This window comes from Rhododendron vialii, chromosome 5a (assembly GCF_030253575.1).
Source record: "Rhododendron vialii isolate Sample 1 chromosome 5a, ASM3025357v1".
NCBI classification, from domain to species: domain Eukaryota; kingdom Viridiplantae; phylum Streptophyta; class Magnoliopsida; order Ericales; family Ericaceae; genus Rhododendron; species Rhododendron vialii.
Genome location: NC_080561.1, coordinates 33,518,099 through 33,543,288, shown reverse-complemented (window position 1 = coordinate 33,543,288; position 25,190 = coordinate 33,518,099). Strand labels below are relative to the sequence as shown.

General features: G+C 38.0%; 2 protein-coding genes across 8 annotated transcripts in view; both read left to right on the top strand.

Annotated features, from left to right (window-relative positions):
- Window positions 1-25,190, top strand: part of LOC131327263 (lysine-specific demethylase JMJ25-like) — a 74,045-nt gene that overhangs the window by 31,852 nt on the left and 17,003 nt on the right. The window contains exon 14 of one of the 2 annotated variants that reach the window (XM_058360327.1): window positions 5,421-5,720. The exons of the other annotated variant lie outside the window; for it this stretch is intronic. Coding sequence (XP_058216310.1) covers window positions 5,421-5,517 — 97 coding nt within the window. The 3' untranslated portion in view covers window positions 5,518-5,720. Of the gene's footprint in view, window positions 1-5,420; window positions 5,721-25,190 lie in introns of those variants that run through there. 2 annotated transcript variants of the gene reach the window in all.
- Window positions 19,288-25,190, top strand: part of LOC131327262 (lysine-specific demethylase JMJ25-like) — a 31,310-nt gene continuing 25,407 nt past the window's right edge. For 5 of the 6 annotated variants that reach the window (XR_009200252.1, XR_009200251.1, XM_058360326.1 and 2 more), the window contains exons 1-7: window positions 19,288-20,014; window positions 20,674-20,847; window positions 20,954-21,069; window positions 22,422-22,521; window positions 22,615-22,756; window positions 23,367-23,430; window positions 23,518-24,463. Coding sequence is in view for 4 of the 6 variants with exons in the window: in XM_058360326.1 (XP_058216309.1) it covers window positions 19,403-20,014; window positions 20,674-20,847; window positions 20,954-21,069; window positions 22,422-22,521; window positions 22,615-22,756; window positions 23,367-23,430; window positions 23,518-24,463 (2,154 nt within the window). In the remaining 2 variants the exon portion in view is untranslated. The remainder of the gene's footprint in view (window positions 20,015-20,673; window positions 20,848-20,953; window positions 21,070-22,421; window positions 22,522-22,614; window positions 22,757-23,366; window positions 23,431-23,517; window positions 24,464-25,190) is intronic. The other variant, XM_058360323.1, reaches the window with a different exon arrangement.

Genomic DNA, 25,190 nt, shown 5'->3' with positions numbered 1-25,190 from the left:
ATTGGTGTGTGTTTGAACATGCGAGTAACTACCTCAAATTTTGAACATTCTTATTTTCTGGTAATTGTTTTTACTTCTTTGTAAAAAAATAATATTTCTCGTTGTTCCTGCTACGCCACAGCAGAAAAGAAAAGAAATAGGCTACAACAAAAATGTGTCAATGATCCGGTGTTTAGCAATATCAAGTATAATAGGGCATGAAAACGTTATGATATGTCTAATCCCATATCTTTAACGGATGATAATGAAAGTAATCAGTGGGTACGTGGGAGGATGGAATGATGGATGGACCATTAGATGGAGATGATGAACCAAGTGTTAGGTGATATGATACTTTAACATGGGGTGATGTGGCTGGAGCTTCTAGAGCATGAGATAGTAAGAGCATCCGCAATAGGTATGTGATATTTGTGTGTCGAAATGTTTGTTAAAGTGTGTATTAGGATAAAAATTAGTCCCACAAGTGTGTGCTAGACATTGCTAACTTAGGAGTGTGTTAGAGCATCCACAATGAGTTTGATATATTTGTGTGTTAAAATGTGTATTAGGACAAAAATGGGTCCCACAAGTGTGCATTAAGAGTAGTGGGCATTTATGTTTTATGGTTGATGTTTGTATTTATAGAGATGGGACCCACTTATTGTTTGTTAGCTTCTTTGCCAAACTTGGCACACATGCCAGCACACTACTAGATTTACCACACTCTAGCACACAAACTAATTCAAGCATTATGGCACAAAAAATGCATTTTTGTTGGCTAAGTCTTAATACACACAATTAAAACACAAGTTACTAAACCCATTGTGGATGCTCTAACTAAGTAACTAAAGCAACATCATGAGCAGGGCCGGCCCAATGGGGAGGCCCAAGAGGCCGCCGCCTTGGGCCTCCACATTTTGGGCTAAAAATGGGGCACCCCTTTCCTAGATAAGTATATATATTTTCTGTGTGTAATAATAATACAAATTCCTTTGATGGTTCAATGGTAAAGTCTTTGCTCTTTTACATAAGTTGCCTAGGTTCAAATCCTGATAAGGTACTTTTTTGTAGTGTCTTTTTGCCAAAAAAAATTTCCTCCTATCACACAAATTGGGGCTGCTGTGATTCAAGCTTGAGTCTACTGATTATTATTGCAACCGTACAAGCCATTAAGGCCAAAATATTTACCATGTTAAATAGTATGAATGAAAATTATATAAAGAAAAGTATTTTTGTTTATTGTTTTTAAATTAAAAAATTTATGTAGGGCACTATTCCACCACTTGGCCTAGAGCATCCAAATACCTTGGGCCGGCCATGATCATGAGCAAGATCAAGGTTTGCCACATCAAATACATTTCAATTGTTAGATAAAAAGAGTTAAATTCTGAAGAGACGGAAGATGAAGAGGGATACAAATCCGTGGATGATGATGAAGTAGATGTGGATTTACTAGGGGTTTATAGTCAGGATGATTACTCAATCCTCCTTAGGATGAATGGAAGTGCAAGTGGATACTCTATTGCTTAATTTTATTCCAACTATCGGAAGCCTGTCTTTTGTTGAAAGTTTGTCATTTATTTCTCCTCTATGCAATAAGTGTTGGCTATTTGACATTCGTTGATGTTTTTTTTTTATGCATTGGCTTATTATTTGGTATTTGAAGTATTTGGTGTATGTTATTTTGCTATTTTCTCGCCTTAATGTGCCTCGTTTTATTAATTCCCGCGCCTCAGCTTGGACCTCATGCCTAGACGCCGATAGACCTTTGCACCTTGGCGCGGCTCTCGCTCGTAACAACTATGGAGTAACAGGACCAAAAAAGGGTTGTTCTAAATCTATGAAGAATGGATACTCAGAAACTAGTCACGTGCAAGGCTCGCTAGAAAATAGTTTGGCTGGGTTCGAGCTCTAAATGTTAGGCTCGAACTCGAGAAGTGTCCGATCAGCTTGAGCTCGGCTCAGCATAACTCGGTTGAAGTCCCACGCGCATTGGCGCGTGGTGTGATACAAAGGAGTTGCTTGGGCTCTTGTTATAAAGGAAAGGTGGCTTCATCATGTAAGTAAAACTTCCGATGTTGGACTAAAGGCCAAAGAGGAAGAGGAAAGACACCTTTGTCCCACATCAGTAAAGGCAGAGAACAAAGGCATCCCTTTCCTTTGTAAGTAACCTTCTTGCTCCAAGTTCCACACTGGTTGAATGAGCCAAAGCACTTCATTCCTCATTAACCCATATTAGCAATAATTTATTACCAATAGTAATTAAAAAGTTTAAATCCTATGAGTCTTAGCTCGTGAGCCAACTCGAGCCGAGCCTCTATTGGCTCGCTCGTTTACAAGTAGATCTATAAGTTCAAGCTCGAGCTTGTTCAATTAGGTTACGAGCCTTTTTCGAGATGAGCCTTGAGCGGCTCGTGAGCGGCTCTGTTAGTTTGCAGCCTAGTCATGTGTGTGTATTGGGCATGTATTGGATACCGATACACTCCCAATATGCCTCGGTACATATCGGATACAACAAAGAAGTACTTCATCAGTCCCAAGTTGTTTGTCCAATTTTGGGAACCCAACTTTTTTAGGAAACACAATCTTTGAACCTAGAAATGTTCAACTTTCCAAAAATTGCTCCTCAATTTTTTTTTAAAGTTACATTATTTTAGAAAAGCAAGGGTAAAAAGGGAATTTCCACCATCCAAAAAGTCAAATGAACAAACACAATTTGAGACATGCAAATTGCTACGGAGGGAGTATCTGCTATTAAAATTCAATATTTGTAATTTTGGATACTAATGGGATACAGAAAGGGGTAAATTAATGATTATAGGGGGCAAAGCGTAAATATAGTTAATAAATAACCATTAGATGAAATACAAACATAGTATCAAGTGAGTAAACAAACCCTAAACCTAGCCATGTCATTTGTTCATTCATCGGCTTTGCAGATCTCTCTTAGTGATGCTATGTACTTGTAGCACGCATACTAGCATAATTTATGTGCACTGTTACACAATCACCTTGGACAACATACCACTTATTCACTGTTTCTTTCTTTGTTTGTAGTTTATAATAATGAGTGTAATAATAATAATAAGAAGAAGAAGAAGAAGAAGAAGAAGAATAGATATATTTACATATAGACGTATAGATGTATGTAGGGCTGCAAATTAGCCGAGTTGTTCGCAAACAGCTCGGCTCGAGAAAAGCTTGTTCAAGCTCAACTCGGAATATAAATGAACGAGCTCAAGCCCTACTTCCCAAGCTTGTTTGATAAACAAGCCGAACACAAGCCATTTAGAGCTTGGCTCGGATGAGTTCACGAGTTGGACCATTTATGTAATATTTACAAATATTTTTCGTAGTTGGCGAGGTTTGGACTTATGTACTCTAAAATTAGTTATCCAACACGTTCAACTGCTAGGTGTTGCTTTTAGTGCAAGGGCACTACATGCTTGATGTACAAGGGAAGAGGCGGGTTTATATTAATGTGAATGCGAGGAGTCCTTATATTTTCGATGTGGGACAAGCCGAAGAGTAAATGCAAGTGAAGAGCTCCTCAAAAAATTCTTTTACATGAGTTCCACATCGGGAAAATGCGTAAGTGGCATACGAAGAATTCTCCATACGTAGAGCTCTCAGCCCATTTTTCCACCAACTTGTTTTCCACGTGAGTACCGAGCTCAAGCTGCGACATAAAATCACGTGTTGAGCTCATACCTAGATTTTATAGGTCGTTTTGAGCTCAAGCCGGGGTTGAGGCAACATATTTTTCTTCGTGCCGAGCTCGAGCAATGTAAAACTCAACTCGGCTCAGCTCGTTTACAACCCAAGATATATGTATATATACTACTGTATTCATGTACTAAATAAATGGTATAGTAGTGTGTGTGTGTGTGTATATATGTATAGATATATTCTTTATATTCCACATAGTATATATTACACCACACATAATACATATTGATCTTTATTTTTATTTTTTTTGGCAAATTTCAAGTTCCTATGATAATGACTTCTCGGAAGTTTATGTTTGTTTGTATTCTTTTTCTTTTGACTAGCTTTTGGTTATTAACATGGGCTAAATGCTTGTTTTTGCAATTCAGCTACTCTTTTATTTCTTCTAACTTTATTCTTTCTATGCCTAGTACATGACTCATACTCCCTCCGTCCCAAAATCTTTGGACTTTTTCGATATTTTTGCCGTTCTTTAAACTCTTATATCTTCCAATATGTTTCTCCAAAAATATGCAATATGGATCTTGTTTGATAGTTCTAGATTAGATCTATAATACCAAATTTTCTAAGTTATATAAAAATTATCATAAATTGGGAGATATACGAGTTTAAAGAACGGCGTGAATATGGAAAAAGACCAAAGATTTTGAGACGGAGGGAGTAATTAAAAACTATATAATTTTATAGATTTATCCCCGCCATATATGTGTCTTTTTATATGACGTTTTTCTGTATCCCCGAATTTGTATTGTGGCACATTTATAACCTGTATAATTAGGGCTACAAATGAACTTGACTCGTTTAGTAATTGAGTTGAGCTCAAGCTCGAGTTTTCAAGCTCGTTTACTAAACGAGCCGAGCTCAACACTCAAAAGCTAGGCTCATTTAAAGAAATTGTCTAGGCTCGGCTCGTTTGCAAACGAGCTCGAGTTTTTGGCTCATTTAGTAAACAAGCCAAGCTCGTTCACTATAAAGCTCGACTTGCCTCGACTTCAACCCTGCCTGCATTCGTGTCAGTGCTGCCTGATTCTAGGTTCTGTGAACTACCCTTGGAGAATAGGTTTAAATGTACTCCAATATCTATGGAGCCTTTGGCATCACTTCTTGGGGTTGATTGTGTAACGTACCTTATAAAAGAGGTTCAAATGTACTCCAATTTCTTTGAAGTCTCAACTCTATTAAATTGGAAGCATTACATTGCTTATATAGGTTTGGAGTTTCTAAACAAATAAAACGGTTGACTTTTTAAACGAAAGGGAAGTGTTAATTCTTTGGACTTCTAGAACTTATATGATACTAAATAATACTCATGACTGCATAGGAAATAAATAACTTAACCCATGCAAAAACCTGTGGGTGACCCTAACAGCCCATATCCAGTCTACCTGCGTAGGATTGAGATAATGAGCTTTGAATTGGCTAACTGTGTGAGGGAGAAAAATAAATGATAGTAAATGGTTGTGTAGAGACAGAGTAAAGTTGTACGTTTTTGGGAAAAGTAGAAGCCATGCTTTTTGTCTAAGCATGTCTGTTACGATCTTTGTGGGGATTTTAGCTAAGTGATTCGTATTTTAACTTCTGGCTTCATGTTTATTTTGCCTACAATTGCTGTTGCAGCTGTTTGCTGACCATCTAAATTTTCTGATGTTGCAGCTGTTTTTCTTATCTAACTAGCATAATTGCTGAGTCTAACTCCTTATTCTGATCCGTAGGTCTCCGATAACTGAGGAAGTCAACCACCAGAAAGAAGAAAAGAAAGAAGTAAAGAAAAATGGGAGGAAAAAAAGGACGAGAGCTAGAAAGTTGTAGATGAAATGTGACAAAAAGGCATATCCTTGTTCTGTATTGACTCCGAGGACTCCTTTTGCTGGAGAAGAGCTACTTTGTTGTCTGTACTATTAGTCTATTACCAGTTGGGCTGTGATTTGAAACGTGTCTTGACCACTAGGTTGTTTTGGTATCAGTGAACTGCTGAGTTCCAAAGTTCTATACCCAGCCTGTTCTATGTTTAATTTGCCTTTCTAATTTTTGGGTGTGTTTGGAAGGGTGGTTGGGGATGTTATCATGTGGCCTTGTACTTGGGAACTCGACTTAGCAGACATTCCCAGAAGGAATGCGTTTAGTATTTTGGGTAGTTCTTGGTTCCCAGCATTCAAATTTTTTGTGGTTTGTTATCATCATATCAACAGATCAGAATGCGTCTTGTAAATTAATTATTCGAAGTGCTTGAATTTCGTATATCATGTAGAATTCATAACACCACGATCTTCACATAGAAAAACCCCAAACTTTTAAGCTTTCTGTTCGGACTTGCTTAAGCATACGGGATGTGCCTGAGGGAAATTTTCTGTTATTGATGGAGAGAGGACCTCCTCAAATACTATGCATCGGGCCATCGGCCCTTCATAATGAGAATTGAACTTGTAATCTGGATCTATACAATATCATTCATTCTGCAACCATTTTTCATATGCGCTTTATTTGCGCACATAATGTCGTGGGTTTTCTTTATGGGTTCTCACAGTACTCACTAATGACGTATATGTTGTAGATTCGGAAAGCAGCATGGGATATTTCACTGTTAAAGCTTCAGCAACTCCAGTTTTTTCTTCACATAGGAATTACTTTTTCTCCTTCCTTCTATAATAAGAGTTGATTTGCCGCATTCTTTTTATCATCACCACCTATCAAGACAGCATTGTATTAGCCCTATTGGGCAATTCTCAGTTAAAGATAGAAAGACACGAACAAGTTTTCATGGTTGGAAGAAAAAGGGGCAAAAAGGTGAGACGGAAGAACTTGGAGGGTGAAAGTTGATAGTATAAGATGACTGATGGATGAAAGATGGTCAATATTCGAGCTCTGGGTAAAGTGATAAGAGCAATGCTAGGAACACTACTTTAAAATACAACTTCGGACACAACTATATCCAGAGTCATCCGGACACAATTATATCCAGAGTACTTCGATGCATATGGATCCATATACATCGAACGTTGTGTATAGGATTGTGTTATGAAGTTGTGTTGAGACTTTTTGAAGTGATAATGGATTTTTTTATTTTGTGATTAGGCTTGGCCCGCACGAGGGTGGGAGTTTAGGCTCAGGCGTATATTGGTTCGTTGAATCGTGGATGGATTCCACGTCCTTGGTGTTATTTTCGATTTACCATGCATGTGATATTACGTGTTCTTTTTTCCACTGATGGGGAATTTTCCCCAAGCTATCCTCCAAGTGGAAACGCCACCCACTGTTTTAAACAAATCTTTTGGTTTGAATTGCCAGCTTGTAGCCCAATGTATTTTCTGCTTGTAGCCCATTGTTTTAAATGCCACCCACTGTTTTTAACAAATCTTTTTGGGGTTTAGGCTCAGGGTTCAAGTCCTATTGTGAGCATTTGTGGGTTTAGGGCTATAGACAGCATTTGAATTTTCCGTAAGCTAACTTATTAACTTCCCTCTAATTCCAACTGATGTATAACGTGTGTGTGTGTGTGTGTGTGTGTGTGTGTGTGTGTGGGGGGGGGGGGGGGGGGGGGGGGGGGGGGGGGGGTGAGGGGGGGGATTAGAAGAGGAATTATCACTTACATCTAGGAACGGAGTCAGGAATTTCATCATGCAGGGGTGACTGTGCATGCGAGAAGAAAATATAAATACACATGCATAATCATGTAAATACATTAAAACTTAAAATAACGTAAATATATAAATCAGTTTAACTAATTGGATCAATCTTGATGTATGTGTCTTATTTTTCTTTATTGTTCATTCATCTTCTTCTTTTTCATTCATCACAACTGGACGAATTCGGTACATGGCCTTTCATGTTACTTGATTTCACCAGTCGAAAAACAAAGAATTAGTAGAAGTCAAGAATAACAATTGGGGACAGTCGAAAAACAAAGAATTAGTAGAAGTCTAGAATAACAATTAGGGGAAAGACATACCTACAACTTAAATTTCACCAAAATTACTTAGGATTTCCAAAATATCTTCTCCTTCGTCACTATTTTCTCGAAATTGACTTTGAAGTCTGAACAATTGGGGATGTTTGTGCCAAGAGAGAGAGGGGGGATTTGGTGTGGCATTGAGATTTTAGGGCAAAAAGAAATAAAAATGTAAAACTCTAAACCCATCTAACGAAAGGTGGAAGTTTATTACTTGAATATTCACAATATTAACCCTATGGTTCTATTTTTTGTTATATTTTAACCCTCAGCCTTTAGTAATTAATGTTAGTATCCTTGTATTTCAAAAGTTACTATTATATTTTTTTTTCAAGATTCTACAAAAGGGCGAGCCTATATATTTTCATAGGATTTTTTATTTATTTACATATAATAGTAGTATTTCTTTTTCTTCTTGCAGGGGCGACCGCCCCTACTGGCCCCTCCCTGGATCCATCCCTGCTTACATCACGACAACTTCAAAAATTGAACTCTTTGACCCCTGTACTCATGTTAGAGTAAAGGCCTGGTTGGATGCGGGGAAAGAATTGGGGGTATTAGTTATGAAGGGGGATAAGATAGTAGTAGGTATTATTTAAAAATGGTGGGCTCACAATGATGTGACTTTAATGGAGGGAAGATTAAATAGTAGTTGGTTTGGATGAAGTATTTGAGAAAAGGGATTAAATAGAACTTGATTTAAATAGGGGGTATAAGGAAGGGTGGATGATGTAAAAAGCTATCAAATGACTATTTTGCCCTTACACAGTCCCAAACTTAATTATGTATTACGTTATATATATATAATTACAAATATAATTAATCTCTCACACTTTAAACCGTAATATTCAATTTTACTAACAAATTAACTAACTGAATAATATTAAAAATTAAAAAAATCATTTTTAATTTTATAAAATTTGGTTATTTTAAAAAAATCAATTTTTTTTTTTTGGGAAAAATACATTGTTTAGTAGTTGAAAAATGTGTCCAACAAATTTGTTTAGTGAAAATGTGTCCAACAAATATGTTTGGTAAATTTTTTTCTTATAAATAGCAAGGTATCTCTTCTTCTCATCTCAAATCTCATCTTCATTCACAAAATTAGTTCTTTCTCTTTTTTTTTAATCATTTCCATGGCGCACATGGGCTTAGACCGAGGTGGAGGAGGAGATCTTACTAACAAACCTGACGACCCTTGTAGATGATGGGATTTGGAGAGGCGAGCATGGTGGGTGGTATCCCACCTACTTGGAATATCTTGAAAATTAGATGCGAGCTTCTTTTCCCCAAGCAGGTATCTAAGGAAATCATATCGTAGGGAAGATGAAGAAATGGAAGCGGGATTATTACTATGTAGCCGATATGCTTTGCCGTCCTGGGTTTGGGTGGGATTCAAATGAAAACAAACTTGTGGTAGAAGATGAAGTTTGGAATGAATTAGCTCGAGTAAGTAAATATTATATAAAGTCTTGTTCAGTAAATTGAATTTTATATAAAGTCTTGTTCAGTAAATTTTCTAAAATGTTTTCCCTTACTTTATATAGGATCGGCCTCAAGTGAGACGTTATCAGGACATGCAATTTCCCAATTTCAATTGATGGGGCTATATTTTTTGTCGTGAGAAAAATTATAAATTTGAAGTTGAAAGCAGGTGTTCGAATACAAAATTCGCAGTTGTGGAATAAATAGATTTGCCTTATGGCCTCCTATAGATGTTGTGTGAAAAGTAGTGTGTTTGATGTTAAATTAGCTCATTAACTTTGTAGAGCTAATTATATTCCTTCATTTTTATTTTATTTTTTTGACAAATGTTCGCTTGTATTGAAATAATGGCACTTCAATTTATCCATTGTTTGGAAACATGAGTTATCTTGATAAAGTTCAAACTTAGCCAAAATGAAACAAGTGCATTCCATTGAATTGATCCATTGAAAATCTTAAGAAGGGATGAAATTAATACAATTGACATTTAATTATAATAACTCCATAAACAAAAGCCACTATTTGCATCTTGTTCAAATATTCAAAACCAAATATTATTACAATACAATTCTAACCTACTAATTTCATCACAATGAACACAAATCAGTGCACCAACAATGATGCCCACAAGGAATGTGATAAGCACCCGACAATACAATTATGGGTGCTCTAGTTATCTAGTTTTAGTTCAATATTTTTGTTAACTTTATCATTTTTAATTACTTTTGTGCGTAGGACTTGTTAATCCTGTTTTGCAGGAAAATCACTTAATAGTGAGGTGTTAAAGCATAAAGCATATCCAAGACGTGTCAAGACCCGGAGGTGACCTGACGGCTCTCAAATTGGCAAGGCAGAGCAAGAGACCAAGGCCTGGACTTAAGCACGTTGGTATCGGTACCATTTAAAATTTGGTATCGGTACCGACCACTCTTAAAGCTAGCTCCTAACGCCTTCGGTATTGATACCAAGTAATTTAGTCTATCGGTACCGATTGGCTCAGTGGCAACTCCTTAACTGGTTCGGTATTGAAACCATTCAGTTTCTCCTATCGATACCAAGGGCTTACGAGGGAACCTTCAGAGCATCTCTTGAAGAAATGCTGGGCGCGTACCAAAGAATAGATTAGAATAGATTTTGCTTACATCATTGTAGATCTAGATTTGGTTTTGTTTTTGAATGTTCTTCAATTTCAGTCTTGAATCTTTATTTTCTGTATTAATTAGTTAGATTTTGATATTGTCGTCTTTATAAAAGTTGTAGTGAATCTTCCGATCTATCTTTCAGTCCAATTTTCTTCTAGTGTTGTTAATTTAATTATGTTAAATAGATTTTCGCTTGCTCCTATCTCAATAGATATGTGCGAGTAGTTTACCAAGGTTAGGTCATGGGGTGATTAGCACCTCATGGCTCAAGTAGAATTGCGTTTTTCATCATAAAGTTTAAACCTTTGGTTCAATCATCGATGTGGGGTTCGGGTTTATTTGTCAAATCGCTAAGATGTTAATCTCCTTGATCATGTGTAGGTAGGAGCATCGCCTACCTACAACACATGATACTTGGAGCTCTGTCGCACGAGGCATTTGCTAAATAAATTCTAGAGCTAGCTTGGTATTCGAACCATTCTATTTTCCGATTCGGGAACCTTAGTTGTGTATCCTGAACCGCGTATTTGGGTGAGAAATGCAGTTTGACTTGAGTTGTGAGTGTTAGTAATTCCTAGACCTAACCTGTCTTTTATCTTAGTTTATTAGCTTTTCAATTCAGCCCATTTTCATTTCCACTACACACGTAAAACCAAGTTGGCTGTCTAAAAGCTGAAAGCCCTCGCTTGCATCTACAAATCCAGCAAAGCCGTATTAATTATTCCCTTGGGTATGATCCCGGATTTCCGGATTATCATGCTTCAACTGACGTATTAGGCCCTACGCTTGGGGCGTTATCGGATATATCGGAGCGAACGAAGCAGAATGTAACAAACCTACGTTTACATTTGTTAGTATCGCTTGATATGCCTTTTTATATATGTTGGATTCACACTGGATTCAATCCAGCCACGACCCTGGGTTCTGGGTTCAATCGGAACAATGGAGCGGGGGGGGGGGGTGTTGTTCATATTTTACAATGAAAAATTTGTGTTACATGTCCAAAACAACAAATCCATGAGTTAACACACCAAATCGCAGGTACAGTAGAAACCCACACATCAATGTACTCGAAAACCAACAAAAAAACTCATTACACAACATTATATCGGTTAATCGAACATCATACCTGAGTTAATCGAAGCTCAAATCAATTGCACTCACCAAATTGCCACCAAACCCTCTCGTCTAACAAAACCAGATAGGGTAGTGGCAGAAATGGGTAGCTAGGGGTGGGAGAATGGAGATAAGAAAGGGTGGAATCGTCAAGTTTCAAGGGAGATAAATTATGGGGAACTCAAACCCTAGCCGAAAATAATTCTGCCGAATCCCATCTTCTTCGGTATTAGCCAAAAAACAGGATAAATAAAAACCCCTTAGTTTAGGCTTCCCAAACTAGGGTACAAAGTGGGGTCCAGGTGCTATTCAGTGGTGAAAACTAATCCCCCAGCTAATAACGCATCCAAACGAGCTTTAAGATGTTAAATTTTTTCCCCCAAAATAATGGAAAGTGGCCCATACACAATTAATGAAGACTAGACCTTGTTCGGTTGTGGGATTTGGATTTTGAATTTTAATCATTATTCTATTTCTCTCTCTACTCTTTACCCCTATCTTCAACCATTACTCTCATTTTTCTCTCTATATCTCTTCGATCATTATCTCTAGTTTTAATCATTACTTTATTTCTCTCTACTACAAATCCAATCCAAAATCCCAAAATGAACGTTTTCACTTACGATGTTCGTTTTGGGATTTAAGATTCGGAATTCTTTCTTTGTGCATGGTTTTTCAATAAAAAAAATCAACTATTATTCTCATTTTTTTATCTATCTGATCTCTTCACTCATTATCCAAAATTTCAAAATCAAAATCCCAAAACGAACATGGTCATGAAGAGAGAATTCCAAATCTAAAAAATCTCAAAACAAACATGGTCCATGTGATCTCTATTTATTACTCCTGTTTTTTCCTTCTCTTTCTTGGAAAAATGACGGCCCAATACGTGTTTTGATAATTAATACCAGTCAAGGACATGCTGAGAACATTTGTTAATGCTGAAAAAGCCCTTAACAGGTATTAATTATCAAAATACGTCATTGGCCATCATTTTCCCTTTCTTTTGCCCTCTGTTTCACTTTGACTAGCCTGTTGAGCCTGTGGTCCTTAAGTGTTCAATACATTGTTTTAGGTTTTAAAATGGGCCCTAGTGTTTTGCACATTTTTTAGAGGGACGTCCTAGGTGGTGGAGAATCATTGGGTTACAAGTACTGAAGGAAGTTTTTTTGGGTGCTGATGAAGGAAAAAATTTCAGTGCCGAGTGGGTACCATGTGGTTCTTGGTTGGCACATTCAAGCCGGCCATTGCGTTTTTGGACGGCTCTTATTTTGGAGAGAGAGTGTTGGGGTGAGATGAGAGAAAGAGTTTCAATCCGAGCCGCCCAAAAGTATATTGGACGACCCAGATGTGCCGAGTGGGTACCACGTGGGATATACCCACCCGGCACCTAAAAATTTCTCTTGATGAATAAAGGAAGAGAAGAGAAGAGCTGAGACAAGACAGGTGGCTAATGGAGGAGGTGGTGGCATTGGTGGAGGTGATTGGATGGTGGTGCCGGTGGCAATGTGCTTGCTAGTCAAGTATGGAGTCATGGGGATAAGTGGAGGCGGTTGACACCACAATAATTTTAGAAGATTATGTGATTATATATAAAGGCAAATGCTAACCAATGGCCTCGGGGCACAAGTTAAGTTGTACTATATATGGAAACATTTCTCAACACTTTCCCGTTTTTCATTTCCGATGCTTTCCAAAAAATTATGCCCAGCCAATTCCTAACAAGGTTATATGGAATGAAGATTTCCTTGTGCAGATTTGGAGGGAAATAAATTTTGATAACCTTGTTTGGCAAAACAATGGAGGGAAGACATAGCTTATATTTTCTGTAACCAATACAAGTGATTTTGTATACAACTTGGAATTTTAAAACAAAAGTGCTACACACATAACGGTTGTGTAAAACACAATACACAACCAATCTCTAACCGTCCAGTGCTGTAATAAATGGCCAGGATTCACTCAAACTCTTTTCCATAAAAGTCAGACTTTTTCTTGGAAGAGTTTGTTTAAAATCTAGACCATCCAAATACATCTGGACGGTCAGAATTACGCACACAATCAACACAACGGTTGTGCAAGTAGCATTTTTTATTTTAAAATACATCTTTTTTCTACTTCATTTATTTGTACAGATTTGGGAGGGAAAAAAGTAGAAGATGAAGGAACGATTCCTCGTATTACCAAACATAGGTTTTTGTTTTTAGGTAAAAGGATGGGGGGGGGGGAATTTTGTGGATTCTATTCTCATTCATGTCCTTGTTGACTTTCTTTTTACAAACTTTTATTAATATTTAATAGTAATGAAATCTTATTGTTGAAGAATATTCTATACTTAACGTACCTTAACATGTGCCCGGGGGCACTTGTTAGCCGGACAGATATACAAAATTATAAAATTATCTTCAAGTTATATAGGCCGACTATCACTAGATATTTTTTCATTACTCCTTTCATGTAGAAAGATAGATTCTATAAGTTCTGTTTTGATACATGAGGAAAAATAAAAATAAAAAATAGTTCAAGGTCACGTTGATGGGCCAGGTGACAAAAGGTGACAAATAATGAAACATGAAGTCTAAAATGCGAATATGCAAACTTAACTTTGCGTTTTATGCAAATTTTATTGTATTTAAGATGTTAGATCAACACAAAAGGAAAGAAACCTAACACCAAACCAAATAAAGGAAATCAATGTGCCAAGGCAATTAATCTTTTTTGTTTTTTTAGTAATACTAAATTTTCAGAAAACCTGTTAGTACCGACCACAATCCCACCAAAATGGTACCGAGGGCCTCGCCGGATCATCTTCGGCCACCGGACGGCCGATTCGAGCTGTCCAAAAATTCTAAAAAAAAATATGAGGGGGTTAGTGCGAGATTCAACAGCATCCGATATGTGTAGTATGCACGAAAAAATAGGATGTTTTGGATCGAGCATCTACACACATCGGATGCCGTTGATTCCCGCGCAAACCCCTCGTTTTTTTTTTTTATAAAATTTTTGGACGGCTCGGATCGGCCGTCCGGTGGTTAGAGACTGCCCGGCGAGGCTGTCGATACCATTTTCGGTGGGATTGTGGTCGGTACTGATAGCAGGTCTCCTAAATTTTGAAACTCGTAAAATCGTTTAGGACAAAAAGGGGGAGAGAGAAAGAGAGCGAGAGGGGTCAGGACAAAAATGATTTAATCCGAGCCCCTATAAATCTTAGCCGTTCATTTGTTCGGATAAAAATCTAAGCCATATCTAATCCAACCTGCTATCACCTTTTACGTCGGCCTAAGTCTTAACTTGGTGTCATTAGCAGCCAAACACAAAATTGGTTTTCGGATTAAAACTCGGAAAAAAAATTATTCCAACTAAGGCTGCATATGAACCGAGTAGCTCGCGAGCTTAGATTGGCTCGACTCATTAATCCTTGGCTTGTTAAGGGAGGCTTGGCTTGATTAAAGAGGCTTGGTTAGTAAATGACTAAGCTCGGCTCCTTAAGGCTCGAGCCAATATCGAGCTCAAATTTTTGACTCGTCTAGTAAACGAGCTGAGCTCGACAAAGCTCGTCTCGGCTCATTTGCAACTCTACTTCCCGCATTTTTTGTTGCATTTTGAAAGGGAGCCGATAATGCCACGAAGCATTTTTTTACTGCCACGACCATTAAATGCTGTCCTTGACAAATGGACTTCCTTGTCCTTTGCTCTCAAAAGTAGTCAGAGCCTTAATTTAACATTCCCAAATTGCCCTTTCCTAATTCTAAAAATGCATGCCATTCTTCTAGCTATACAAAACGTCAAAAGTGAAGACCCCAAAGTCTTTTGACAATGACAGCTAAGCAAATCCAACCTTACATAAAAACTCGGCCTTTTCCGTGTTTCAATTTTTTTCTTTTCTATTGTTTCCCACTTTTTTTTTCTTTGATTGGTATTGCCCCCACCCCTAATAAACAAACACAAGATCAAAGGAGTCTCAATTTTAACTTTTCTGTTCAATTAAAAGAGAACAAACATATCACAATAGGAAAAATTTCATGAAAAACATCTCACAATAGGAAGGCTATTTTTTTTCACCAGAAACAACTAGTGTAATCATTCATTCCAAATTCAGACTAAAATTCTGAAATCAAACCTCAAAAAACATTACCCAACAAAGTATCAACTACTAGTACTTTTAAGCTCAAGAAAAACAGAAAATATCATCTCTCTTGAAAATATAATCCTAAGCACAATCCTCAAAAAAAAAAAAAACATTCCCCAATGAAATACCAAATTCCAGTGCTTTTAAGCTCAACAAAACAAAAATATCTCTCTCCTGGAAATAATGGAAGCCCATTTCAAAGACACATTCTTCAATTGAGCACTTCGTTTGTCTTCAAACCACAAAATTCATTACCTGCAATAATAAAATTCAATTTAGTTGACTGATTTTAAAGAAATAGTACAACAAAAAAGTGTACAAAAAAAAAAAAAAACTTAACCTCAAGTCATCAATCCAACAAAAAGTAGTCGAGGGAAGTAGGAAGTGAATTTCTGCCGAGCACATCCACATTACTCTCGTTGTCTTCAAGAGTAACTATATGATCAGAATTCATGATATTTGCCTCACTTTTTCCCTTGCATGTTCGACTATTATGACCAACACATTTACAAATGCTACACTTTCTTGTTGCCTCCACAATCTCAAATTGTGAAGCGTTCCGCCTTGTAGAGGTAGTATCTTTCTTGGACCCCGATGGACGCCCTTTATGAGGTAGAATATTTGGCTCAAGAAGCAATGGAACAGATGGATTTATAAGTTGAGAAATTTGTTGCTGAACACATTCCTTTTGACTTTGAGGCCACTCTTGATATTTATCTTCTAAAACATGATCCAGCCTCTTGAATTCCCCCGCATTAGTTTCTCTAACATCAGGAACAACCAAATATCTTTTATCAATCCTCCACTGTGTGTGTATTTCATCAAGGGGTATTACCTTACCTTTCCAACCAATCATCTTATGCGCACAAGGAAGACCCATACTTGCCATGAAATGTCCTGTACATGTTGAACGCATTGTCCCATACTTGACCATTTCATATTGTTTAAGTAGTTCACCCAAAGCAAATGACGACACATTAGTGATAAGTTCCTTAAAAAAAATAGATATCGCATTTGTGGGGTATTCAAATCCTTTCACTTGACAGTTGCGCCTTTATCTCATTAAACTCATTGTCAATTGCAAGGCATATCTTGATCTTTACTTGATGGAGATCACCGGTTGAAACTTGCAAATATTGTTTCAATTTTGCATGTGCACCTTCTGCTCTTGAAGAAACACGATTTCCAAAATGAGAACAATTTTCAGTCCATGCATGCACAAACCGCTCCTTGAATGGAAGCCATGTCTTTCTAATGTAACACAACACTTTTTCCTTCTCCCTGTACAATAGCTCAAATAATTTCCAAGCTTCGTTGAATGCTTGTTCATCTTGAGAGCTTATCACTTGGTTCCAAGTAGTCAAAAATGTGGTCCAGTTGTCTTGAGTTTCAAAGTAAGACTTGCAATTTGCCAAAATATTTTTTTCAATGTGCCACACACACAAGAGATGTACAGTTGATGGAAAAACCACTTGTATTGCATTCATCAAGGCCAATTCCCTATCCGACACAATCACAGAAGGATGGTATGTAGGACCCAATATCTTGCTGAAATTTTGCAAAGCCCAAATATAGTCTCCTTCTCCCTTCTTTGCCAAAAAGGCGAAACAAGAATAGAATGAACTATTAAAACTTGAAACTCCAATTATGTCAAGTAGTGGCATCTTGTACTTATTTGTCTTGTAAGTGCAATCCATCACAAAAACATTTGAATAGCTTTTGGTCATTGTGATTGAAGAAGGGTGTGCAAAAAAAAGATGCGTCAAATGCCCATTTTGGTCGTATGCAACATCAAAAATAAAATCACCTTGACAAAACTCTTCAAACAATGCCTGGATCACACTTCGCCCTGCTAAGTGTTCCTTTCGAAGTTTCACCTTCGTGTTGTAGATTGTTCTTGATATTGCTTGAAGCTTTGGATTCCTTTGTCTCAGTGAAGAAAGAATTTGGCGCGGTGGCACTCCCGATTTAGTCAGATCTTCAATGGTTGTAATCTCTTCTTGTGACAAATGACGGCAAGAGGGATGTCCAGACATGTCACTTGAGGGTTCGTGATTGTGTGAGCTATTTTTTTCTTCAACCTTCCAAAATCCATCCTCTCGTCTCTTACAACGAATTTCAAAAGGACAATTTATGAGACAAGTTGCAGTTTTTCTTTGTCGATGCTCTATGGGAACCTTCCATTTATTTCGATAACAACCACCCCTATCACACCCAATGGTCAAATATTTATCCATTTTGGAATTTTTGATAGATATTGCATATCCTTGCATTGAGAAAAACTCTCGAAGAGTATCAAGTAGTTCATCACGAGACTGAAATTTCCAACCAAACTGTCCAACCAAATTGATTCCTTGTTGATCAATTTGATCACAGGAATTTCCACCAAGACTTTCAATACGTTCGTCAATATCCATGATTATTCACAAAATCGACCTACATAAGAAAAATGTTTTAAAAAAAGATTATGGTATCTTATGATGACAAAGAAAATTGAAGTACATGCATAAAGACGCACAAAAAATAAGGTTTACTTAAACATTTTTTTCACAACAATAAAGCCATAAATATGCATAAGAAAGGGAAAAAAGTCTCATAATGGACAAGTTTAGTACAGACCCAAAAAATTGGTACCCTATTCCCTTTGTATTCTGCCGCCCCTGGGGCAAGCTACCGGAGAATGTACCACGCCATCCCAAGTTCAGTATAGAATATGAATGGGCCACTAATAAAAGAAATAAATAGGTTTCTGTACACAAAAAAAGAAAAGAAAAAGAGAGTACTCCAGTAGAAAGTACTGCATACCTTGAATATGATAAGGGCTCCTGTCAATTTTGTACTCCTAAAACCCTAGCCATGGAGATGTCAAATCGAAGAGAAAGAAACAAAACGTAGAATAGGAATGGCAAAAGCCTGTTGAAAGGGGATACGTAACAATTACTCCATGTAGGAAAGAAAATCAATAAAAGGGCAATTTGGGAATATTAAATTAAGGCTCTGACTACTTTTGAGAGCAAAGAACAAGGAAGTCCATTTGTCAAGGACAGCATTTAATGGTCGTGGCAGTAAAAAAATGCTTCGTGGCATTATCGGCTCCCATTTTGAAATCCTTTCAAATATAAGTACGAGGGGGTATTTTCACTAACAAAATACATTAAAAACTTAACGCATTTTACCATATCGTTTCCACTAATAAAAAGGTTTTAGCATTTTACCATATTTTTCGGCTATAGTAACGTTACTCACAAACCTGTCAACAACTAATTCACTACTAGAAATAACTTGACCTTTCTCAATAATTTATTCACTACCGGAAATAACTTTACATTTCTCAATAACTTATTTATTATCGGAAACAGTTAACAAATTCTCAATTACTCCTACAAATTTTTCACTACCGAAAACATCCCTAATTCAACACCAAAATGTTTTTTTTTTAATTAAAAGAAAAAACACATCCCTTTTGGCGGTTCTGATGCAAATTTGAAATCCTTTCTGTAGTAGTACTATATTCATCACCAAAACCAAAACAATGGTTTCGAATTAAATATTGAAAATCCCATCAAAAAATTTTAAAAATTAAAAAACCCTTTCGGCTCACCACTCCCCTCCCGCCCAATTTCCCCATCCCAAGGCAAACCCCTTCCCCCATCCAACGGCGCCAGTTGTCCAAGTACCCTTCCAGAACACATACGTGCGCACCACGGCGCACGTTAGATCAGGCCACTTCGCTCGTGTCTTCACTCCAGTTTATATATAAAACCCAAAGAACCAGACTTTTCTCCCCCAAAATATTTATCGCTTGCAAAAACCCTAACTTTCGATTCTATTGCTCGAGAAAACCCTAACTTCTGTTTCCCAAATTTGGTTCTTCCAATGGATGGAAGCGCTGATGTAAAAGTAGAGGGGAGAGAAGAAGCCGGCGGTTTGGATGAGAGAGACAAAGTGGGTGGTGAACCGGTGGTTAACAACGGAGAAGGCGTGAAGGAGGAGGAGAATAGCGACCCGCCGTCGACGGGAGAGGAAGACCGAGGAGTTGGCGGAGACGCCGATGTAAAGATGGAGGAGAGAGGAGACGGCGGTTCGGATGAGAGTGACAAAGGGGATGATCAATCAGTGGATGATGATGAAGAAGGGCTGAAGAAGGTGAATAGTGACACGCCGTCGATGAGAGGGAAAGACCGTGGGGAGAACGGCAATACGGGGGTAAGGAGGTCTAGTAGGGCTAGGGTTACGGTTAATGTATCAGGATATGGTGCTGATGAAGAGGACGATGAGGATGAGGGGGGTGGGAAGAAGGGAAGGAGGGGGAGACCGAAGAAGAGAGCGGGTGGCGACGAGGAAGCCCGGGATGGTGGTGACGATGAGGGGAGTGGGAAGAAGAAAAAGAGGGGGAGAAAGAAGTCGAACGGTGGGGATAGGGTTTCAAGAAAGAAAGTGAGGGTCGGTGAGGAGGAAGAGGATGGTGTTGGGAAGACGGATGAACATGTACAGATTTTTTTTTTTTTTTGTTTGTAGTTGTGATATTGTCCTTTTTAGATATATACGGCACCAATAACAAAGTCCGCAAGCACGTACATGAGTCCCACATAGACTGCACCCGCATTGTGTGTGGGCCTGTGGGGCTCACATTTACACGTGCACACGTTGCACATTCACTGTGGGTCCCACACCCTCATACACTGACACACTCGCATTCACTGTGGCTCCCCCCCCCCCCCACACACACACACAGTGCATTCCCTGGGTACACTCATAAGTTGGTAAACACATTTGGGGACTGCGTTTTTTATATCATGCGATGTGTCGTTGAAGTATTGATAAAAGGTGCTCCAGTTGTCATGGATTTGGCACATTTTATTAATTGTATGATGACACATCTCATGATTATCAAAACATGATATATGACTCTGTTGGGTAACTAAATGGTTACTTGTGGTTGGATATTATGACTGTTTTTTTGTTTGATTTTGTTTTGGTAATTAGTTTTTATGACTGTTTGTCATGGCGTGGACTACTTTCTACTAAATGGTGACATGTTTATCAAATCAAAATGTGGTCACCAAAGATGGTCACCTAGCATTGCTTGTTTAAGTAATAACTGGATGGTTAGTTCTGACCTTCTGACATTGTTTTAATTCATTAAGGGGGGTTTGATAGAGGCAAAAAGAGAAGCAAGAGATGAGGAAGAGGATGGGAACTCTGATCCTGCAACGGGGAGTGGCACGACGAATCGGTATGGTCGCAGGGTTTTAAAAGCTTCAATGGAAGAAAAGAAGGATACCAATCGAGTCAGGGCTGGTGGGACGACTGATGAACAAGTACAGAATGTTTTGCTTTCTTTGCTATAGTCCTTTTTGGGTAACTGAATCGTTGGTTAGTTCTGGTTTGCTGACTAATTTTCTGATCTTTTTGGATTCGTTTTAGGGGGTTTTGATAGAGTCAAATATGTGTCATCAGTGCCAGAGGAATGACAAAGGACGGGTTGTTCGGTGCCACGGTTGCAAGACAAAGAGATATTGTGTTCCCTGCATGAATACATGGTAATATGTGATTTTGTTACTGCTTATTTTAGTGTTTGTTCCTATTTGTCATTAATCATAATTCACTCTGTTATTTTTCTGTGGTTTCTCTTATTCCTTGAATTTCGTTTGAGGTTACTTGTAGCATTTCCATAGAAGATACTTCAAATATTTCAACTTAAATCGAGTTCACTCATTGGTGCCAAAATAAGAGCTAGGGGTTTCTCCCTCCTAAGGTCTCGTTTTCGAAACCTCCTAGGTGCTGTCAACTCTTATTGGGCCAGGACATTTGGGTCCTTGCCCTGGCTTTAATCAGACTCCCCGCTAGCGGACACTAAGATTGGACTCCAGGGATTAGTCGAGGTGCGAGTAAGTTGGCCAACTTTGCCAAAAATTATAACTTTGGCACCGTAAATGACACTTGGTGGACTTGCTCTTAGAAAGTATGAGGTACAACCCCCAAAAATGTCTCAAATACCCAACTCTTGCATTAATTTTCTCTCTTATAGCCTTTCCAACCACTCTCCAACACTCCAAAATATATTCTTTAGTTGCTCCAAGCTCCTAAATGGAGACTCAACCAAAAATAGTGAATACGGTTGAGAATTGCCCTCCATATTTTTCACTACATTTATTTTGCCTGCTCTAATGTAGTGTATGACTTTTAAATTATATGTTGTGCAATGATAATTTGTTAGTATTGTTAAAGTTATGTCCACCATACCTTTTAAATGAAACAAAGTGTAACTACGATCAACAAAGGTTGAATATATATTTTTGAATTTTAGAAGGGAGATTTATAAAATAGTTTTTGATGGAATGTGAAAAAATTTCTTGGGTAAATTGAAATGGGGAGCCAGATGCCGACGATTGAGATTTGTGTTTGGAGATGGGATGAGTTACGAGTAGAAATTCAATGCGCATGTTTTTGAATTTGACATTATATTTTGCAAGTCAGAGACAAGCCGGAGATGCTCTCATTCGTGAAATTTGAAATGGGAGATGCGGCGTTCAAGTGTTAATAGTTTTATTTGGTCTTTACCACTTTTTAATGTACACTGCATTGCTTATTTATTCGGAAATCCAAACTTTTAAGAGTCAAACCACATATTTTAATATGTTACTGTTCACAATGCAAAAGTATCGAAGAGCAAATTTGGTACTTAATTTTGATATATGTGCTGGCGATGATCTTAGCAAACATGGATTTCTGCGGTGCAAAACTGGCATTGCCATTTCTTCTTTAGTTAGCAATTATAACTTGTATTTGAAAGTAAAGCTCTTGTCAAGTATTCTATTTCATGCAGATTTTCTTCTTTTTTCTGTTACGGGAATTGTGATTGGGTTATCATTGATTTGTTAACTGTATGTAGGTATCCGAAGATGACTGAGGAGGATTTTGCCAATGCCTGTCCTGTTTGTCAATACAAGTGCAATTGCAAGTCATGCTTGCGTTTGGAAGTGCCAGTCAAAGTCTGTCTTCAGTGTACTCATGTGTGCTTTATTGGTGTCTCTTTCAGATATCTGTAAATGAAACTTCACATCTTTTTCTCTTTTGCGGTGTAGTTCCTGAAGAAGGCTGATCTGGTGCTTGATGCTGAAGAAAAAATTCAGCACTCCAGATACATTTTACGGGCACTACTTCCATTTCTCAAAGATTTCCACAGGGAACAACTGAGGGAGAAGGAAATTGAGGCTAAGATTCAAGGTATCTCCTTCAACTCTGAGATACGGTGGGGTGGGCATCCCGCTTGAGTGGGATGTAAGATTTTTTTTATAGCATCTTAGTTTTACTTGACCTGTGTGCATCATTTGAGACAATTTTGTGGTGTTGAATGATATGTATGTTTTGTAGAACTTGGATTTTGTTTCTCATGTTTAGATGGCTTTAGGATTCTATTGGGAGATGGGACTTCAAATGAGTAATCAATTTTGATATATTTTACGGTTTGTTGAGATGCAACGAACTGACAAGGAAGCTACATCTTTTACATATATTAGATTTGCCTACGCTCTTTATTGTAAGAATGTTTCTGCGTTGGTGTTTGTTGGATGTAACTGTCACCTTTTCTTTTGTTTGGCAAAAGCTATAAAAGACATTTTTCTTGGAGAGAATTGAAGGGATCTTGAGATGGAGGGAAATGTTCATGAAGTTAAGTAATCATCCATGTAATTCTGATATTTTGTTTTGTCCTCGTAATAATTAATGAAGTTTTGAAAGAAGAATTGGTTTATTGAGTAATGGGCATAGTTTCAACGTCTGAACAAAATCCTGATATATTCTTTATCAGCTTGATATTTATTGTTTGCGTGATCAGATTTATCATTGTCAGACACTAAGGTACAATATGCTGACTGCCCTGAAGATGAGCGTGCTTACTGGTAGGTTGTCAGGAACTAAATTTGTTATGCTCGAGCTTTTTTCATTAATTTGTAACTAACTTGAGGTAATTGCAATGTTTTTTGCAGCAACAATTGCCAAACTTCTATCGTTGACTTTCACAGAAGCTGTTCACACTGTAATTATGACCTCTGTCTTATTTGTTGTCGGGAGTTCCGTGATGGCAACCTACGAGGAGGTGAGGAGGAAGTTGTCATGAATTACATTGACCATGGACTGCCTTACTTGCATGGTTGGAGCCCTGAAGACAATGAAGATAAGAGTGTTAGGCGGAAGAGTGGTAGGCAGAAGGGTGGTCGGCGGAAGGGTGGTAGGCGGAAGGGTGGTGAAGACGAAGACCTTGAGGGTAGCCAGAAGAGTGGTGAGCACCTTGATGGTAGCCAGAAGAGTGGTGAGCACCTTGAGGGTAGCCAGAAGAGTGGCGAGGACATTGAGGGTAGCCATTTGCCGTCTTTAAGGAAAACAGAAACTTCAGATATACCTGTTGGGCCGAGCAGCGTGGATGATGTTAAGTTAATGTTTGAGTGGAAAGCAAACGAAAATGGTAGCATTCCTTGTCCTCCAGTAAAGATGGGAGGTTGTGGTTGTGGAAACTTGGAATTGAAGTGTATGTATCGAGAAGATTGGGTTGCTGAGTTGTTGATGAAGGTAGAAGAGATAGCCAATGACCTTACTGACGAGCCTGAAAGCTCTTCACTAGTGTGCCCCTGTTCCAATGAGGCGGGTGAAATTGATGTATGTAATAACAATTTAAGGAAAGCATCTTCTCGAGAAGATTCTGCTGACAACTATTTGTTCTGTCCAGCTGCCAGAGATATCCAGTGTGAGGATTTGAAACATTTCCAGTGGCATTGGCGTAAAGGTGAGCCTGTGATTGTCGGAGACGTGCTTGAAACTACTTCTGGTTTGAGCTGGGATCCGATGGTTATGTGGCGCGCGTTCCGTCAGATAAAAAATGTCAAACATGAACCTCTTTTAGAGGTGACTGCCCTTAATTGTTTGGATTGGTGCGAGGTAAGTTTTCTTTTTCTACATTGGTACTGCTTGCAAACTAGATGCTAAATATAACTGATTAGCGATGGGATTTTATTGTCTATTTGATTTTATTCGTAGGATTTAGTAAGAGCATCTCCATGGGTTTGAGCTCTTTATTTTTCAAGCCAAATATATTTATTAGGTTGGTACAGTTCTATTTTTTCAAAATTTAGCAAAGTTGCTCCAATGGGTCCCAAGCCATATTATTTTTTCCCTTAAAACCATGGCAGCTTTTGGATCACCTGAATCATTACATAGAGATTGTGTTACTTCATTGCATATAGATAGATGCAAGTTTCTGTATAGATATACAAAACAATAAATAAGGGGGAGTGACCCATTAATTATAGTTTTAATGGAGTAATTAAACGGTGAAAGAAGGTTTCCGGTAATCTGAAAGTAGGAAAACTTGGTTACTGGGTAGATTTTGCGGAGCAAAAAAATGCTTTACAGAAGCAGTTCATTGGCTTGTGGACACACGTAGTCATGTACATGCATGCACGCTCTTATGTGTGTGCCACGCTTCTAGTTTTTATGGGAACATTAAATATGGAGTTTCTTGTGCCACCTGGGTTATGCGGTTGCGTGGTGAAAGACATGTATGAGTATTTGTGGCGTTACTGATTAGGAAATGGAGGTTACAGAGTGTGATAATTGACACAAAACACTAATTGTGCAAAATTGAATAAAATAACTGTGATAGAGG